General features: G+C 35.0%; 1 protein-coding gene across 1 annotated transcript in view; it reads right to left on the bottom strand.

Annotated features, from left to right (window-relative positions):
- Nucleotides 1–21,242, bottom strand: part of AHI1 (Abelson helper integration site 1) — a 222,548-nt gene that overhangs the window by 138,869 nt on the left and 62,437 nt on the right. Inside the window, exons 14-16 of the mRNA XM_021693688.1 lie at nt 20,582–20,712; nt 18,468–18,608; nt 3,764–3,960 (exon numbers count right to left, since the gene is read on the bottom strand). Of these exons, the coding sequence (XP_021549363.1) occupies nt 3,764–3,960; nt 18,468–18,608; nt 20,582–20,712 (469 nt within the window). The remainder of the gene's footprint in view (nt 1–3,763; nt 3,961–18,467; nt 18,609–20,581; nt 20,713–21,242) is intronic.

Here is a 21,242-nt window from a genome sequence, read left to right as displayed (position 1 = left end):
TTCCCACATTAATAATTTATTTCAGAGGAAATCTAAGAATAAACCCTACTGAATGGCAAAGTATATGATCAGTATTGAAAGAGCTACAGAAGCGACTGCCTTCGGCTCAGCTCATGATCCTGGAGTCCCTGGATCGAGTCCCGCATCGGGCTCCCTGCTCAGCAGGGAGTCTGCTTCTCCCTCTGACCCTCCCGACCCTCCCCCCTCTCATGCTCTCTCTCTCTCAGTCTCTCTCTCTCAGATAAATAAATAAAATCTTAAAAAAAATAAAAAAAAATAAAAAAAAAAAGAAAAAAAGAAAAAAAGAAAAAAAGAAAGAGCTACAGAAAGGAACTGCCTATAATTCATGGGACAAGGCCAAGAGAGGATCACTTCTGAAAAAGAAACTAGTAAAAGTCAACACATAAGGAATGATTTGAAAATTTGCTGCTAAGGAGACACAAAAAATACTCAAGTCCAAAAAAGGTTAGCTAGCATGTATCATCAGCCTACAGCAGAACTAGAGAAAAGAAAAACGGTAATGATGAATGTAGAGTTTAGGAAAAAAGAGAACTGAAAAAGGAACACCAATTTTTTATCCAGAAATTTCTAAGGGAAAGACACTGTGTCTAAAGGATATTAGTAATTCGATTCCTAAAAGGAGAAAGTGAAACTGCCTGGGCATGAGAGTCTACCCGCCTGGACTGAATCTCAGCTCCAGTGCCAGCCATCCGTGTGACATGGGTGATACCACATGGGCTCTGGAAACCTCGGCTTCACCTTCTGTAAAATGGGGGTAATACTAGCACCCACACCATTTGATGGTTTTGAGGATTAAATACGATGAACATGTAAAGCATTTAGCACATTATGTCAGTTATTACCCATAATTCATTACGTCAGTTATTACTCGTAATTATATAGATGTTAGTTACCACCAAACAAACATTATTAGGTGAAATCTCCTATAGGGCAGAGAAAATTAACCTTTTTTTCAAAGCTGGCGTAAAATGTCCTTAAACCCATCTAATCCCTATTCCTATGACTCTGCTTAATAATCAATTCTGTAATCACTAACCTGGGTTTTAGATTAATTTTAAAAAGGGAGAGTGGTCTTGAGTGGGCAGGCACCTGGAAAGGTATACCTTTCACTGTAAGATGTTTTTTAGGTTTATAAATCAACTTTTGTAAGACTGATTACTCCTAGTAGGTACTCCAGATTCTGAGCAAGTCTGGATGCACTGAGAGGATCAAATTTTAAAACCTTAGAATGAATTTTGTCAATACTCTCAATACACTGTCTAGCTAGGAGATCCTATCTGGGCTGCAGTATGCCTTCCAGGGACCTGCTGTAGCAGCAACATACAGTCAAACCTGTTATGTAGGAAACAGCAAAAGGACTACACGGTAAAGCTACAGAGAACACAGACTCCTCTATTTTTGTATCCTTTACTCATTAATGAGTAAATGCCTATTAAACGCCTGTTGAATTAAATTGGTTATGCAATTCACACACCCACCCACACCCTAAGCTTGCACTATATTTTATTTTAAAACAATTTTTTTTTAAAGATTTTTATTTATTTATTTGACAGAGAGAGACACAGTGAGAGGGGGAACACAAGCTGGGGGAGTGGGAGAGGGAGAAGCAGGCTCCCCGCTGAGCAGGGAGCCCGATGCGGGGCTCGATCCCAGGACCCTGGGATCATGACCTGAGCCCAAGGCAGACGCTTAATGACTGAGCCACCCAGGCGCCCCTTATTCAAAAAATTCTTATTGTGGTTACAAAGAAAGAAGTATCTCCAGTAATACAGTCTTCTATAATATAGAAGTAATCAAGTCTTCTCTATTACACTTCTCTGTAGAATACCAGTGTTATAGTCTTCAATGGATTAAGTAATAACCTGACAAAAAAAAATTGGGGATCTACCAAAATAAATTATAGGAAACAAGAAAAAGGCATTGTGACAAAAAATCGAGTCAACCTAAATGTTTGTAAAATATAAAAAGAATAGAGCTGCCATGGGAATAAAGATGACTTTTTGTTTTTTATTTCCATACATACTATATACATTATGAAAAAAAAACCACTGCAGATAACATTTGAAAAAAAGTTCAGTGAATTGTCTCAACATGGAAAAAATATGGTTTTTCAAAAACACAGCAAACAAAGCTTTCATTTCCAAAGGCAGCTTTGATCTACCTCAATCCCAATGCAAACAGAAACTCCAAATAATTTTTAAAAAGATGTGGTAAAAGCTAAATAAATTAATGATTCTAAGAGAAATAAATTTTTCTCTTATAATAAATTACCAATGTGCTTCCCCATGCCTTTGATTTCATATCTTAAAAAATATCTTTCTGATATTTCCTTTACATCCGCTTTCTTTTGTTCATATATCCTTCCATTTATCTGAAGATGACAGCTATGTAAGATGATGGAAAAGAAAAGCTACAAGACTGAGTTGATTCCAGGATGTTAAGTTTTACAGTCTGAAGATCAACAGATTGTAGGAAACCTGTTCTTTTATTTATCTATGAGTCAGTTTCTCTTAAATCTGCAAAGTCATTTTGTCATGTAAAATTTTAGACAAGGGACACGTCTTTTTTTTTTCCTAGTGAAGAAACATTTTTCTCTAATTTTCAAAACTCAATTTATCTATTCCTTTTAAAATCTGGAACACCATACATAATTCAATTAAAAAAAATAAAATAAAATGTTAAAATACACAGAATTATAACACCGAAATAAACTTCTTAATTTATAATATATATTCTAAAAATTTATACTGAGAAGAATAAAATATTTCTCCTATATTCCAACTAAACCTACAGTCTGATATACCTGAAATTCTAATTTTCTCAAGAAAGAAAAGGAGAGAAAGTAAGTACAGTCATAACTAAAGGTGCCTCAGTGTAGCTCCTGATATGTTTGGTTTAAACCTGGTCAAGATTCCTATCAAAGGAGGAGAGAAAGGGATAATATTTATTAAGTGCCAGGCACTGTGCCAAAAGGTGAGAACACAACAAGGAACAAGTCTGCACAGTCCCTGTCTTCAAGGAGCTCAAGGCTAACTCTAACTAAAAGAACTATTATGGTCAAAGAGCATAAATATTTTTAAGGATATTTAAGCTTCTCAATACATCTTATCTTTGAGAAAGACTGTGTAGAAATTTATAACAGAATAAATAGCACAATACTTTTAACTAAGCATCCTCCTCATTTTCATAATCTATTTTCCAGTTTTATGAGCAATACCTGGTTTTTACGGCACTTTTTTTCTTGTAGTGAGATAACAGACCTTTTAAATATGCTTAAGGAACATTTGTGTCTTCTTTTTGGAGGTACATGCTTATTAATTTTATCCATTTCTTTGTGGAGGTCTATTTTTCTTTATTGTTTAGTTTTGCACATTAAGGAGGCTGAACCTAACATATTTTATGTAAATATTTTCCCAGGTTGGTGTTTGTTGTGTTTGTGTGTGTTGTACATATGCACACATACACACACTTCCATTTTTAAACAACAAAACAGGTCTTGGGTTGGTTTTTACAGGAATATCAGGTCAGGAAAGCCTGTAGATTATCCTAAATTGGTCTATTTACTGCAGTGAGTGATGTTAGAATAAACACCACAAAGGAACTATAAAAGCACAAGAAAGTCTATTTTTAAGTAACTGACTTACTTGGTTGAATTAATATTTATTGGCACGGCAATGTAAAACAGAATCAAAATGGTTTTAAAATTTCCAACTTCTCAACTGCATAAAATCATTAAACATACTGTGACAGAATCGAGTCTCTGTTTCACTTGCTGCATCTTCATTGAAGAATGTTCAGAGTGGACATAGTCATCAATCTGAAAAGAGCCTTGATGAGGCAGTTTAGGACAGGTGCATAAAGCATCTTGACTTTGGTGTATTCCAGGTAATGGAAATGTTCCATTGTAGCGCTTGAACATTTCAGCCTCTTGCTGGGCAACTGGAAAAATAAATCTATAATTAGTTCAAGTCAACACAACAAAGGCACAATGAAATAATTAAGCCATGAAATTGTAGCATTAAATAAACGATCAGGAACTACATAATACATTTTAAAAACTGGGTAATAATAAGACAACATGACTGACAAAATGTGAAGTTTTTAAATACTATAAAAACATAAAAAAGGAAAAAATAATTTCACAGATAATTTATGTCAGGCAGTATTATAATTGAGCCTTGAAGGCCATGGCAATCTCTCGGTCTGGTAAACAACAAACTGGGATGGGAGCCTAACTTTAAATATATGTATACAGAAAACGTTTAATATAAAAACTCAAAGGCATACAGAGTAGAATTAAAGGAAAGGCAAGAATAATAAAAGTAATTATTTACAAACCCATCTCCCTAAAACAACTGTTTTCATATTTCTATATCCCTCTTAATCTTTATGCATATGTACATTTTATGCAAGATACCATAATAGGAATACAATGTAAAGTTTTTCAATTTAAATACAGACATCTTTCATATGTTTATTACTATGTAATTACCATTTTTAAATCCTTTACAACGTCTCATCTAATGAAGCACTATTATTTATTCATGCATTCTCCTATTACTGAATATTGACAATGTTTTCTGTTTTCCCTCATTACAGACCATGTGTGTAGGAGTACTTTCATAGTTCAAATTATTTCTTAAAATAATTCTTTCTTTGGCTTTAATCCTCAGGCTGGAATAGATGGTCAAAAGGGTGAATGTTTTTGATGATGATGATGATGATGACAAGGACAGTGGTATATATACTGCACTTCATGGTTTTAGAAGGCTTTCACACATGTTATCTCATTTGATCATTTAAAATTAAGGAATTTGAAAATCTGTAAGCACCCGTTTGAATATACAAAGGAGAAAAAACATACCGTGATCATTTAAAAAGTATTTCCTTAATTATATACTTTTAAATAGAAGGCCTTTCTAAATATAACATGAAGAGTAACTGATATAATCAAGATTTGTAACAGGGACTCAACAGACCAGCCTTCAGGGATTCTGTGTACTACTGAAGTTACATACAGAAATATGAATGTGTATAAATGTTTCTGGAAATCAGATCCATAACTTTTATCAGATTATTTGTCAAAGGACTGCATGAGTCAGAAAATGTTAAGAATTGTCAACATAAAAGATGGACAGATTTTGCTACATAAACATTTATAGAGTCTTCATTAAAATAAAAAACTATCATAATCAAAATTAAAAAGCAAATGACAAGTAATATAGTTCTTCTATCTCTGGCCAAACTAAGAGTAAAAAGGACCAGATTTGCCCTCCTGCTTGACACTACCAAAAAGCAGACAGAATGTATAAAAGGAAAAAAAAAAAAAAAGAATGTATAAAAGGAAGAAATAAAACTGTCTTTCTTTACAGATAGAATCGTCTATGCAGAGCTAAGATGACAGTGAGGCAAGTGAAGTACATGAGGAAGAAAATTTAAGGAGAGACTTGCTCGATCTCAGGTCCTGGCCCTACTTTGTGTAAAAAATCTGAATGGAATCTAAACAATAAGCCATTAGAACTAATAATCAGGGCGCCTGGGTGGCTCAGTTGGTTAAGCGACTGCCTTCGGCTCAGGTCATGATCCTGGAGTCCCGGGATCGAGTCCCGCATCGGGCTCCCTGCTCAGCGAGGAGCCTGCTTCTCCCTCTGACCCTCCCCCCTCTCATGTACTCTCTCTCATTCTCACTCTCTCAAATAAATAAATAAATCTTTAAAAAAAAAAAAAAAAAAAAAAAAAAAAAAAGAACTAATAATCAACTTTAGGCAAGGTTCCAAGATACAAGATCAGCATACAGAAATAACTGTATTTCTATATTCATGTAACAAATAGTCAGAAACTGAAATTTTTAAAAATGTCATTTACAATGCTATAAAAATATTTCATACTTTGGGAAAAAGTGATGAAAGATGCGAGGGTGCCTGGACTCAGTCAGTTAAGTGTCTGCCTTCGGCTCAGGTCATGATCCCAGGGTCCTGGGATAGAGTCCTGAATTGGGCTCCCTGCTCATCAGGAAATCTGCTTCCTTCTCTGTCCCTCCCACCCACTTGTTTTTTTCCCCCTCTCCTCCCCACAAAAATAAATAAAAACACTTAAAAAAAAAAAAGATGTGAAAGACATGCATATTGAAAACTACAAAACTGCTGAGAGAAACTGAAGAAGAACCTAAAATAGATATATTATGTTCATCGTTAGAAAAATCAGTATTGTTAAAACATCAGTTCTCTTCAAATGACCTGTACATTCAGTGTAATCCCACTCAAAACTCCAGTAGGTCACTTTTGGAGAAATTGTCAAATTCTAAAATCCACATGGAAATGCAAAGAACTTAGAAGAGTTAAAACAACTTTGAAAAAAACAAAGGGGACTTAAACAACTTGACTTCAAGTCTTACTATAAAGCTACAGTAATCAAGACACTTCATTATTGGCATAAAGATAAACAGATTAAGAGAAAAAGAGTCTAGCATGTATGGACAAGGTGTAAAAGGAATTCCATGTAAAAAAGACAATCTTTTCAACAAATAGTGCTAGAACAATTGGATATTCTTATGTGAGTAAACGAACTTTGATACATACTTTATACCATGTATAAAAAATAACTCAAAATGAATCTAAATGTAAAATAACTTAAAATGAATCTAAATAACTCAAAAAAGAATCTAAACACTATACCATGTACAAAAAATAACTCAAAATGAATCTAATGTAAAACCGTAAGAGAATTTCTTTTAAATCTTTTTTTTTTTTTAAAGATTTTATTTATTTGACAGAGAGCACAAGCAGAGGGAGCAGCAGAGAGAGCGGGAGAAGCAGTCTCCCGGCTGAGCAGGGAGCCCGATGCGGGACTCGATCCCAGGACTCTGGGATCATGACCTGAGCCGAAGGCAGACGCTTAACTGACTGAGCCACCCAGGCATCCCCATAAGAGACCTTCATAGAACACACAGGAGAGTATTTTTTGTGAGCTTGGATTAGGCAAAGATGTGTAGATACAAAACCAAAAATCCATATAAGAAAAAAATTGGTAATTTTGGACTTCATCAAAATTTCAAACATTTGTTCTTGAAAACTGTTAAGAAAGCAATTAGAAGACAAGACAAAGACTGGGGGAAATGTTTGCAAATCATGTATCTAATTGAGCACCGCTTGTATAGAGAAAACCTAACTCTTAATTAAAAGTCAATAGCCAGAAACAAACAAGCCAATTAAAAAATGGGCAAAAAATTTGAACAGACACTTCACTGAAGAATATAAATGGATGGCAAATATGTACACGAAAAGATGGCTCAACATCATTAGTCACTAAAGATAAACAAATTCAAAGCACTGTGAAATAGCACTGTACACCTATGAGAGGGGCTAAAATTAAAAAGACTGACCACTTCAAATTTAGCAAGGCTATGGAGATACTGAAACCTTCACACTGCTGGTAGGAAGGTTAAATGGCCTGACCACTTTTAAAAACAGTTGGGCAGCTTCTTAAGAAGTTAAATGGACAACTGCAATTGGATACAGCCCTTCTACTCTTAGGAATTTCTTCAGAAGAAATGAAAGCACATGTTTATACAAAGACTTGTAGATGCATATTCTTAGCAGCTTATTTCTAATAGCTAAAAGCTGGGTACAATCCCGACACCCATCAACAGGTGGACAGAGAAAAACAAACTGTGATCTATCATAAAATGAAACAATACTCAGAAATAAAAAGGATGAACTACTGATAAAATCTAAAATAGGTAAGTTTCAAAGTAATTATGAATGACAGAAGCCAGACAAAAAGAGAGTACATGGTATAAATGGTCTCACTTATATACAATTCTAGAAAATGGAAATTAATTCGTAGGGATTGACTGGGGGACAGAGGAGGTAGGGAGAGATTTCAAAGGAGCACAAAGTAACTTAGAGATGATGGATATGTTCATTATCTTCATTGAGATGATGGTCTCACAAGTGTTTAAATATGTCTACACTTATCAAAATGTACATTTTAAATATATTGCATGTCAATTATACTTCAATAAGGCTGCTCACACTAAAAAAAGCAAATGACAAGCTAGTGATAAAAGGGTTTAATTTTTTTTTTAAAGATTTTATTTATTGAAAGAGAGAGCGCACACGCGCACATAAGTAGGAGGGAAGGGCAGAGGGAGAGGGACAAGCACTCCTTGCTGAGCAGGGAGCCAGATGTGGGCTCCATCCCAGGACTTGGGAGATCATGACCTGAGCCAAACTTAGATGTTTAACCAAATGAGCCACCCAGGTGGCCTGGGGTTAATATTCTTAACATGCAAAGAGTCCCCATAAAATGAATTAAAAATAAATAATCTAACAGAAAATGGGCAGAGGACCACTACAGAAAATTCAAAAGAATAACTATATGGCCAATAAAAAAAATATATTCAACCTCACCAATAAGAAGGAATAAGGAGGAAAAAAAGGGAAAATTAGAAAGTGATAGGTTGTTTTTTTTTTTTTTTGCCTGTTTAACTGATCCACTGTACTTCAAGATACTTTTTCGTAAGAAACAAATTGAGTAAGAGTAGCCAGCTGTGTAGTGAAGTACTGCTTAAAATACTGAAAAAATATGTAACAGTGGAATTGTACAACAATCATTTAAATAAATTATGGTGTATTCATTTAATGAAAGGGAATTCAGCCACTAAGATTATACACAGAAGTATAATTGCCATGATGAAATATTGCTAATATATTATTAATCAGAGGCAAATAATTTATAAAGCAATATAATGAATATACAAAATGATCATTTTTTTTTAGTCACCAACCTTGGTTGCACCAACCATGAATTTAAGATAGCACATATAAAAAATTAGGGTCCTTGATCACTATACTCATGCCTCACTTCATTTACACACTCTGAATAAAGCACAGCTCAATAATAAGGGGCACTCTCTCCCTGCAGACCCTGATAATGTAAGTACCAGGGACCATTACTGAGGGAGAAGACCTGCTTACAATCCACCCTGTCAGAGACAGATGTTCATTCTTCAGTACCAATTACTGTCCTCAGATGGAAGTGTAGCTGTACTGTTCTCAGATGGAAAATCTACATGGGTGTGACTGCGTTTTCTCAGTACATATTTTGGACTTCCTTTCATAGCACTCTGACAATTTACTCCCAAATATTCAAAGATTGTTTAAAGAACAAGAGAAACTGAAGCTGTGAAGGAAAAGTGCTCTATGAATTGGAAATCGGAAAGCTTAACAGTAGTAGATGAGCCAGGGATGAATGAATCAACAGACGAAAATTATGTCTCACGATCTTTGCCTTATTTTTTTCAAAACTGTCCTTTTAACATTTCATTGTTTTTTGTTATGAATGGAAAGTAAAGCTGGATTTGACTATTTAATGGCATTTTCTGACTCCCTGTTTTTCTGTACTTGCTAGTTATCTATTGCCAACCACGATTTCACATTAAGCTCTGAGTGGGCACGCGAAGCATATAAACGCAGATATAAGCAACAGTTATACAGGATAGCAGGATTTTGGTATTTATCTTATTCTTTTTGCCAAACTGTATTTTCTAAGTATTATGCTATGCTAAACATGTATTATATTTTTTTAAAAAAAGGAATTTTTTTAAACTGGTAAAAAATAACAAAAAGCACCTAAATATTTATTTTTTTGCGGTATTATGATGCCTTTCAGAAAGAATTAAAATGGCCCACATGGATGCAGGTAACAAAAATAAACCTCAAACATTTATGAATATTTGTTTCTGTTGGTTAAGGGGAATTTTCTATACAAAAGCCATCTGACTGGATTTCAAGGAGTCACATTAACACCCTACTTTATCTTTAACACTCCTAGTACTGTGAAGGCAGCCATAAAAGAAATCTGCAAAAATATTCACAAAGACCTAGCTTCTCAGATAACTAGAAACAGAAGCTACTTACAAGTTCTTGCATTCCTCCCCTCCCTAGCCCTCCACAATATATACATCTATCTGTATAACACTGTACAGATTATTTCACTGTAAAATAGGTCATAATTGATGCTTTCTGAAATTCCTTCAAGCTTTATGCTTCTAACATTTCAAAGCTTTCTAAAACATTTTTACATAGACCACGATTGGAGTATGATGTTGCAATTAAACAAACTGTATTTCTTCACTTAGTCGTTTTCTCTTCTTTGGCTCATTTAACCTTGTACATTTAAAATTCTAACCTAACCTGATAAAACTCAAAATTTTAACAGTCTCACCCCATCCATCCACCACTTTTTGAGGAGTGCACTAGAGCAAGCTCTGGGAATACAAAGACACTGGCCCCCTCTTGGGGTTTGAATCTTTTGGAGGTCAACAAGAAATTACTGCTATGTGCTAACTGGCGTAGCAGAGGTGTATCCACAAGGGGCTGGGAACAGAGAGGTGGCAAGTACATTTGCTTAAAGGAACGTTATACCCATCAAATTACTTCCAAATCTACCTACAACTGGCTATAATTGGGGATTCTAAATTTTATACAACTAAAAAAAAATTCATAAGGTGTTTTCATAATTGATAATCAAATTTTGATTTATAATAAGTTCAGTGCTTTTGTGTATGTTCTGGCCTTAAACATTATAAGAAATAACGTGGTTTTCTCAGGAGATTTTTATCTTTATAGGAGAAAGAACAGAGGAAATAAGATATTTTAATGCAGAGCCCTTTGCATTTGAAGTGAATACAAGGTTAGCTATTATTAAAACCTATGTTTACTTATGTTATTGACTTTATAACAAAGTACAACTAAAAAAATCAAAATATTCTTTCTCTTATACTGTATTAACAGTAAGATTTCCTTTTGGTTCAACACTTAATCCCTTTGTTCAAGACCTATTATTAGACACAGTTCTGTTAATGCGTACTGTCATTTTACTGGATACCTAATTCTTTTACTTATAAATGATTCTATTTCTAATTATAGCATTACTGTAAGCTGGTAGGTCTACCATGCTAGGTTCCCAGCATTCAGCAGTTATGCAGCATGCTCCTTGCTTTCCTCTAGTGTTTGATATGTGTAGGGAATTTCTGTGGTCTGAATGTTTGTGTCCCCCTGAAATTCCCACTTTGGAAGTCCTAACACTCAAAGTGGTGGTACTGGGAGGTGGGGCCTTTGGGAGGTCATGAGAGCAGAGCCCTTATGAATGGGAAGGGCACTAATCCCCTTATAAAAGAGGCCTCAGAGAGTTCCCTTGTCCCTTCTACCATGTGAGGTTACAGCTAGAAGGTGCCATCTATGAAGCCAAAAGTGAGCTCTCACTGGACACCGAATCCGCCAAGCCTTGATCTCGGAACTTCCCAGCGTTCAGAACTGTGAGAAATAAATTTCTGTTGTTTACAAGCCATGTAGGCTCTGGTATTTTGTTATAGTGGTCAGAATGGACTAAGACAAGAATGTTCAAGGGCTTAAAACTTTTTCTTTTAATTGTATTTTATGGGGCCTGATTTGTTCCTGCTTCACCTAATCTTTTTTTTTTTTTTAAAGATTTTATTTATTTATTTGAGAGAGAGAGAATGAGAGAGAGAGCGCACATGAGAGGGGGGAGGGTCAGAGGGAGAAGCAGACTCCCTGCTGAGCAGGGAGCCCGATGCGGGACTCGATCCCGGGACTCCAGGATCATGACCTGAGCCGAAGGCAGTCGCTTAACCAACTGAGCCACTCAGGAGCCCCCTGCTTCACCTAATCTTAAGAAACTGTGTGGATGGGCCAGAGAAGTTCTATTGAGTAACACTTCAACTTTAGTAGCCTGGGTGTATTCAGGGCCTGTTAGTTATTTTGTATTTCCTTGGCATATTTAATATGTTAAGGAGAACTTGTGCTACTAATGAAACTGTCCAAAGTTTTCTTTCTTTTTTTTTTAAAAAGATTTTTTTCATTTATTTGACAGAGAGAGAGGGAACACAAGCAGGGGGAGTGGGAGAGGGAGAAGCAGGCTTCCCGCTGAGCAGGGAGCCCGATGCGGGGCTCGATCCCAGGACCCTGGGATCATGACCTGAGCCCAAGGCAGACGCTTAACGATTGAGCCACCCAGGCACCCTGTCCAAAGTTTTCTAACAAGGAAGTATAACAGATTCATGTGTCAAAGTCAACCAAAAGTGAGAGCATCTACCATCATTCAGCAAATCTGTTAGGTGAACGCCAAAATATAATAAACTATCTCCAAATCCCTGAAGTACATGCTATTGTCCTTATGTTGATTTCCTATTCCATTATCAATCACTTTTCACACATCATGCTATTCAACTCAACTGTGTGACGTGTGCATTGCTATAGAAAACAGCTAGGATTTCTCTGCTGCAGCCTGGTTCAGGAGCTCTTAATATATCCCTGCTCCATACCATGCTTTATTCTTTGATGGAACACTGAGATAAGACAGGACAGGTATTTTGATTTTACAGGTGAAAAAAACAGATGCCAAAATACTGTTACTTGACCAGGGTCAAACAGAAAGTGATGGCACTCTGCCTAGAACCCCAGTGAGCTAACTCCTACTCCAGTCTTTCACACCACACTGCTATTTTGCACCGTTATCACTCTTCCTTCTTGGTGCGCTTTAAAAAGCAAGAATGTAAGCATTTAAAAAAAAAAACGCCTGGATGAGGAATTCAGGGCTCTGATTTATGTTCAAAGCCAGTTTTTTATTTGTCCTGAATCCTTGAATGACACAGCCTTTCAAATCAAAGTATCCATTATGTGGAGAATATTAAAATAGAGACTTCAGGATATGACCAAGAAATAGGTAGTTTAAGCACGTCTTCAAATATGGCATTTCTATATCTTAATTCTTCTACTAGGCTAAAAATAGATACTTAAACTACGACCTACAATCAGTTATATATGTTACTGTATAATCTTATCCAAGTATGAGAACTGTAGTAACTGAGTTTGTCTTTTTTTTTTTTTTTAATTTTTAAAATTTATTTATTCATGAAAGTCAGAGAGAGAGAGGCAGAGGCAGAGGGAGAGAAGCAGGCTCCCCGCCTAGCAGGGAGCCCAATGCGGGACTCGATCCAGGACCCTGGGATCATGACCTGAGCCGAAGGCAGACGCTTAACCATCTGAGCCACCCAGGCACCCCCTGAGTTTGTCTTTGAATCATGCATCATTAGTACTTTAAGAACACTATTAAATTATACAGACAACTATGCATATTAAGTTAATTTCAACTAGACATTATCTTGTTGCAAAAATATTATAAAGTTAGTTACATTAAAATCGAATGCTACATAATAAAGATAATTCATATTTTGGATTATACTGAGAATACAACTGCTTAATGCATTATAATTATCCCCAACATTTGTAAAAGAATGAACTATTAATGATACTAGATAACCAAAGTTCCTTTTAGCCTTAAGGGCTCCTCCTAAATATTAAAATTGAAAACAAACAATACACCTCATCACAGGAATATCTGGCTACTTTTTTAATTAAATTACTTCATGAAATAGGAAATGCAAAGACTAAATAAGTAGCCTTAGTGTTTTAAGAGTATGGGCTCTAGACTCAGAGAGCTGGGTAAATGTGTGACCTTATGAAAATTACTTCATTCTCCCTGTGCCTCAGTTTCATCATCTGCAAAATGAAGATAATAATAGCATCTACCTTGTGGGATTTTGAAAGGACTGTATGGAAGCATGTATGTAAAATGCTCATAAGAGCAGAGGACACACAGTAAATATTTGATAAATGTTAGCTACTACTACCACTATTATTATTAGCCCCCAATTTACTCACTGATCATGGCTTTCATTCTGTATTTTTATAAAATTTAAGGGGAAAATGCTATCTATAGGATTTATAATTCTTATTTTAAACACTTATTGCACATCAGTAATATACCAGGTACTATGTTAGACAAGGAATTGCAAACACCATGGACTTTTGGTCAATGAGCAAGTTATATAACAAAATTTTTATAGGAATATAAAGGTATTCATTACCTTGAACTCTGATACAGTATGTCACAGTGTGAAAAATAAAGCTATCAACAACAACAATGTAGGTGGTTCTTAATGAATATGAATTCTTTAAATAAAATCACATTTAGTATCAATGGTTGAGATTGCCGTTCAGTGTAACTAAAATTCTTCCAGAGGTTTAATCAACTACTTGGGAAGCACAAAAGACTGGAAAAGAGCATGGTAATCTGGGTCTGATTCCTGGATTTTACAGCCCTGCTCAACTTGGCACACAGTAGATGCTCAATAAAGATTTGTCTTGCCTAAAATACTATGACAAAGTACTCCAGAGTTAACACTGATTCAGAGAAGAGACTGCCACCTAGTGGAAAATTAGGCTCATCACCTGGGATTATCAAATAATGCTGAGAACTTCCCAAATTAACACTTGATCCTACTTAAAATACTACATGTATATTCACTGTGTGTCAGGATTCAGGCTAAGTATTGGTAATAAAAAGATGAATAAGCCTCCATCTCTACTGCCTTCAAAGTACAGATAATACAAAGAAATCACATACTCCACAGAGTGGCATAAAATAAATGGTATTGCAGGAAAAAAAGAAAAAGCCTTGCTTATTAGACAATCAAAAGCTAGTATTTCAGGAAATTTGCTAAAAAGGCAGGTTAGTGTAGCAAGTAAGAGCACAGTCTCCAAGTCCAGACTGTATGGATCCAAGTTCTGGCTCATGTAAAATGAGGATAATTATAGGACCTAACTCCTAAGATTATTGTGAAAAATGATATGTAAAAATGTAAAGTGCTTAAAACAGTAGCAGAAACAAAGAAAGTGCTTTGAAAGTATTAGTTATGATTATCACTACATTTAGAACAGGATCCTAAATATTAATAACAGAACATTAACTGCTAAAGTCTAGCTTCATAAATTTAATTCAGCAGAAGCCGTTTCTTCTGACTAGCACTCTGTTATTATGGGAATCCTAAAAGTACATTATTTGTGGTACTCTGTGACTAAATTTTGTATTACTAGATGATTAACCCTTTCAACATCAGGCAAATAAAACTGCCTTCTGAAAGTAAAAATTGTATTTCTTACCAAAAAAAGCAAAAAGTCAGTAGAATGAAAGACCCAAAAGACCACAACCTGAACATATGCTTAACAGAGAAAGATGCTTGCTGACTCTTCACAGATTTTGCTAGAACTGAAAGATAGATGATACATTTAGCTACCATTGTGGTCTCATTCGCAGCTTATTTAACTTACAAAAAAAAAAAAATGAGTTTGCTCCATTTTCCTTGAAAAATACCTAAATGTATGAGCAGCTCTGATAAATACTATTTAAAAATCATGTAACTGTTCTATATCTTTCAAATTTTATACCACTAAAAACACTTATGTAAAGATAACATGTAAACTTTATTTTCAAGCCAAGAAAGTGTGGGCAAAATATTCCTGCATTAAAAATAAGTAAGATATAAGGCAAACCTCTAACAAGTTAATAATAAATTTTGTAAGTTTTAATGAAAAATCTAAATACTATTGACTTGATGATTATGGCTTGCATTTAATGAGTAAAATACTTCAGAGTCTAAAACAACTTTTTGTTTTCTTATGACTATATACCATACACAAGAACTGTGCTAAATTTTGGATTGCTTGGGATTATGTAACTTCTTCCTAAGCTTCCTCATTTTAAAAATAGGCAGCAAAGAGTTAGGAAAATGTGTTGAAACATTTTGAGTTCTGTTTGTAAAGGTGTTAGTATACTGAAAATTGTGTTCTAAAATCATGGCACAAAATAATTTTAATTTCATGTGTATTATTTGAACATTTTAATTTCTAAAACACTTTGAATTCCATCCTTTTCTACATTAATACAGTACAGATATAATGTCCTTAACTTCATGCACTTATTTTCTAATACAACTGACCCAGAAAGGTACACATTCTAATTTAAAAAAAAAAAGGCTGCCAACAGAATGAATAAAGAGGGGGGAAAAAAAACCTTTTTTCAATTCCCTTTCACATACAGGGGCTTATCAGCATATTAAAACCTCAGTTCCCATAAAGTCAAGTATATACGGGTTAAATGAGCATGATAACCATCCATTTTACCTTTTTCCTTGTTTTATTATTGTCCTTATCAATTTACAAAGTACTTTCACAGTCCCCGCCTCACTGTAACCTCAAAAATGGCCCCCTGAGGCAGCACAGGTGTGGAGAGTAGCCATGCCACTTACCAGATGAGGAAATGGGAGCTTCAGGAAGGCAAGAGGCTTGCACAAGGTCACTACAGAAACAGAATTGAACCTAAAACCTCTGCTTTTGAACTCCTAAAAATGCTTTGCTTTTTCTGCTTACGCTTCTAGAATGGACTTCTTGGTCTAAATGCCTACTGTCTAAAAACCAAATTGGCAAACCCAACTGGACTAACTAATGATGGAAAGCCTTGATCAATGACAGAAAAAATACTGCAGAAAGAAAGATAAAGAGTGGAACTTCCACTTGCCTTTGCAGTGACAATTTCAAAAGCCTACAAAGCACATTAGGAATTGAATGGAGACTGTTGTGAAAGTTCTAAAGGTTCTGAGGAAATAACCGAGCTGCCTCCTTCCGTACACCAGGCCCAGTGATGCGGATGCAGCGCCTAGGTGTGACTCCCTGTCATGTAAACAGTGAGAGTGTACACAAAGAACGGCCTGTTTCAGGACACATGTTTGAACTAGACACCAGGTTTGAATATGTGTTAGAGAAATTTGGTATTTCTTCTCGGTAAAATTTTTCAAAATAAATCTCAATTTTACATATTTTTTTTCTAATATAATTTGCCTGGAAGAGCATAATATAATCCATACAATGATCAACAATTTCAGGTTTAGAACTTAACTGTCTAATGTTCCACAAATAAGTGAAACCATATGATAATTGACTTTCTCTGCTTGACTTATTTTGCTTAGCATAATCTCCTCCAGTCCCATCCATGTTGATGTAAAAGTTGGGTATTCATCCTTTCTGATGGTTGAGTAATATTCCATTGTATATGTGGACCACATCTTCTTTATCCATTCATCTTTTGAAGGGCATCTTGGCTCCTTCCACAGTTTGGCTATTGCGGACATTGCTGCTATGAACATTGGGGTGCATAAAGAATAGCATGAAGGACATCAGGAGAAGGAAGGTAAAAATGAAGGGGGTGGAAATTGGAGGAAGAGATGAACCATGAGAGACTATGGACTCTGAGAAACAAACAGGGTTTTAGAGGGGAGGGGGGATTGGTTAGCCCAGTGATGGGTATTAAGGAGGGCACGTACTGCATGGAGCACTGGGTGTTATATGAAAACAATGGATCGTGGATCACCACATCAAAAACTAATGATGTACTGTATGGTGACTAACATAATAAAATTTTAAAAATTAAAAAAAAAAAGAACTTAACTGTCTAATAATTTAGCACTTCTCACAACCACTGACCAATGACCAATTAACTGCTAACCAGTATTTGTATTAACACAATAACCACTCACATTTCATTTAAATTTAAGACTCTCTGCCAAATAATCCCACGTTAATGTTACCTACATATGTATGTGTGTGTGTGTGTATATACATATATATATATATGTATTTGTATATTTAGGCATTTAAGATATTGTATGTAAGCCATCCTAGCTTAGCAAAAACACTGAATGATGATACATGACATCCTAAACAAATCAGAGACTAATGATGACCATTTATTTTTGAACAAGACTTAATATGTAAAGAAAAGGAACTGCAGTTTTGGGAGTGACAGCACCATGAGTACATACAGTGCAGAACAATGAAATCCTAATTTCAGGACAGAAATTAAATAATTAAAGAAATGTTTAAAAATAGCATAAATCCAAATAATTCTAAGAATACCATCTTATTCCTGAAAAAATTGTGTCCAGTCTTTATTTCCTTATTTTTTCTCAGAAAGACAGAATAGCGTAATTTTAGAGCAGAAAAAGACTTTAAATTTCTAATTCCAGATCTTATTTTCACTGACATTGGATGTTTTTACCTTCCTTTTAGGCTAAGAAATTCTTAAAACTATAGCTTATTACAACTATGTACTTTAGTGAAAAACAAAAACATGGAATAAGAAACTAAATATTCAACAGAAAACATTAAAATCCCTACTTCCTAAATGTTGTTTACCTTTTAAATTTAGTTAACACATTCCCAAATAATTTTTAGGTGAATTTTATTTAAATTTAGAAAGAAAGTGATGATTACCTTTCTGTGATTCCAACAAAAGGGCACAACCATTTATGTGTAACTTTGCTGATATTTAAACTCCATAATAATAGTGCTTATGGAAAAGTAAAATGTTATAACATAATATAATCTATTTAATTTGTTTCTTAAAATATATTCAAGAGAGCTTTATTAATACAAAGGTTGATAGTTTTCACAAAGCTCATGATTCCTGGTTTAGTCTAAAAGTAAAGGTTACTTAAAATATTCTTTTCTTATCAGCAGTGAACTTACCATGGAAATCATAAATATATAGAAGTATTGGCTCATTCTGCCCAAATGCACAAAATGCAACCATATTTTCAAGTGGGTGATAAGAAATGTCTCGAATGGGTGATTTGAATGGCAGGTCAGAATACACTGCTACTTGTTCTCCTAAATAAGAAAAGACATGCAATAATTTGTACTGTCTCAAATATCTCTCATTAGAAGATTATTCTTTAACTTACTAAAAACAGTTATAGTAATAACAAAGCTCGCATTATTTACATGAAAACATTGATTACTTAAAAATAGTTGAGTAACTCTTATATTAAATAATTATTTTGCATCCTGTTGGACCTCCTCTTTCTACTTCTCATCCCAACCTCTTCATTGAAGTTTTCAAGGCAACAAAAAAAAAAAAAAAAAAAAAAAAAAAAAAGGAGCTTGGCAGGAGAGAAGTACCTGACTCTGAGATCTGACAGCTGAGCAAATGCCAACTAATAACAAAGAACTCAGGGAGAACTCTGGGAGGAACTGCATGCTCTAAAACTGAAGACACTGGTTAAAGGAGGTTTGGTGGGGAATTCATTTTTATATTTTTTTTCCAGAGACTGAGATACCACCTGCTTTAAAGATACATGTGATTATTAATGGCTAAAAGAGGCCTTACAGCAGAGGTCTAAGGAACCTATGAAAACCGGAATTCAAAAATCAAAGAACCAAGATCAATTTATTGAAGGAGAAAAGAGATTTAACACTTCCAAACTGACGCTGGAGTATCAAAACACAGTAAGAAAAAAAAAAACCCTAAGTGAACCAACTAGTCAAAAACGCTTAAAGGAAAGATGGAGAGAATGTGCAATTAAGGAGAGCACGTGCTGTGATGAGCACCAGGTGTTGTATATGTAAAGTGATAGACTGCTAAATTCTACACCTGAAACTAGTATTACACTGTACGTTAACTAACTGGAATTTAAATAAAAACTTAGGGGAAAAAAATCAAGAGAATAAACACAGTGAACCAAATACTACTGATTAGAGATATTTTATAAAATTCTCAATTTATTGCTAAAAAAATGTTTATGTGGTTTTAGCTTTTCTTTTGGAAAGCAAAGGTGAGGCACAAATGAACTTCCCAATGTACTGATTTATTGTATTGGGAAAACATGAATTACAGTAATTGAGGTAAATTGCTTTTGCTTTTCTTTTTTAAGAATTTTACTTTTAAGTAATCTCTATACCCAGCGTGGGGCTGGACCTTATGACCCCAACGATCCAAAGTCGCAAGCTCTATCAAATGAGCCAGTCAGGAGACCCAGGTATATTGCTATTAAGTTTCAGATACCAAAACTTTGACAGGAATATGTTTATTTCTTTTTTTTTAAGATTTTATTTATTTATTTGACAGAGAGATAGAGAGACAAAACAAGTAGGCAGAGAGGCAGGCAGAGGGAGAGGGAGAAGCAGACACCCAGCTGAACAGGGAGTCCAATGCGGGGCTCGATCCCAGGACCCTGGGATCATGACCTGAGCCGAAGGCAGCCGCTTAACCGACTGAGCCACCCAGGCGCCCCTATTTCTAATAAAAAATATATTACAGATATTTAGCCATTTGTATACCCACTTACATTCCAAATTCAGGTTATAAATATTCTGTATTTTGCATTACAATCTTAATTAAGCACTTCTCTTAATAGAGCATAGGGAATATAGTCAATAATACTGTAATAACTTTGTATGGTGACACATGGTAACTATACTTATCATTGTGAGCATTTTGAAATGTATATAACTGTTGAATCATCATGTTTGTTGTACACCTGAAAGTAATATTGTATGTCAACCACAATAAAAAATACTTCTCTTAAGATTGCTAATACCTTATTATAGGCAAGGAAAGAATAAACCTTGAATTATAATGTGAAAGTCTAAATCCATGAAGATATCAAAACAATAAAAACAGAATTTAATATAAATTTAGACTGCAGCTGAGTCCCATTATCAGTTCTCCCATTTGGAAAAACATAACTGAGAACCTGAAATCAGAATTTTCTTGAAAATTACTCCATAAAATGGTAGTTTCCACACTTCTTCAAAAATAAAAACAAACACCCCCAATTTTTTAAGATCAATGAAATATTTACCTGTTTCTGGGTTCCAAACATATACTATACCATCTTCACTTCCAGCAAAGAGAAAAGTCCCACATGGTGTCAAAGTACTATGAATCTTTTCCCGATAATTTGCTGCACCTACAAATTTCCTTGCTGCTAATCTACAAACAAAAAAGATTTCACAAATGTAACCTATCTTACCCACTGAAAAGATTGGTAGTTAAAAACACCCATTTCTTTTAAATACTTCATTTGCATTTAACAAACAATTTTTTGAGAATCTGTTACATGGGAGACATTCTATGATGGATGCAGAATAAAGAAGAGTGAGTTCCAGGGGCGCCTGGGTGGCTCAGTCGTTAAGCGCCTGCCTTCGGCTCAGGTCATGATCCCGGGGTCCTGGGATCGAGCCCCACACTGGGCTCCCTGCTCCTTGGGGAGCCTGCTTCTTCCTCTCCCACTCCCCCTGCTTGTGTTCCCTCTCTCACTGTATCTCTCACTGTCAAATAAATAAAATCTTTAAAAAAAAAAAAAAAAAGAAGAGTGAGTTCCAGAGCTCAGGGAGTTTATAATTTAGCAGGAGAGAGAAGGAATGCATCAATATAAAACAGAAATTGAATGTAGAAAGTGCCACAAGAGAACAAAATGAGTACTTTGCAGATTTGGATAAAAGTGATTTTTTTTTTAAGAT

Source organism: Neomonachus schauinslandi, chromosome 8 (genome assembly GCF_002201575.2).
Source record: "Neomonachus schauinslandi chromosome 8, ASM220157v2, whole genome shotgun sequence".
Taxonomy (NCBI): domain Eukaryota; kingdom Metazoa; phylum Chordata; class Mammalia; order Carnivora; family Phocidae; genus Neomonachus; species Neomonachus schauinslandi.
The sequence above is the reverse complement of the archived record's forward strand: the minus strand, read 5'-3'. Positions and strand labels throughout refer to the sequence as shown.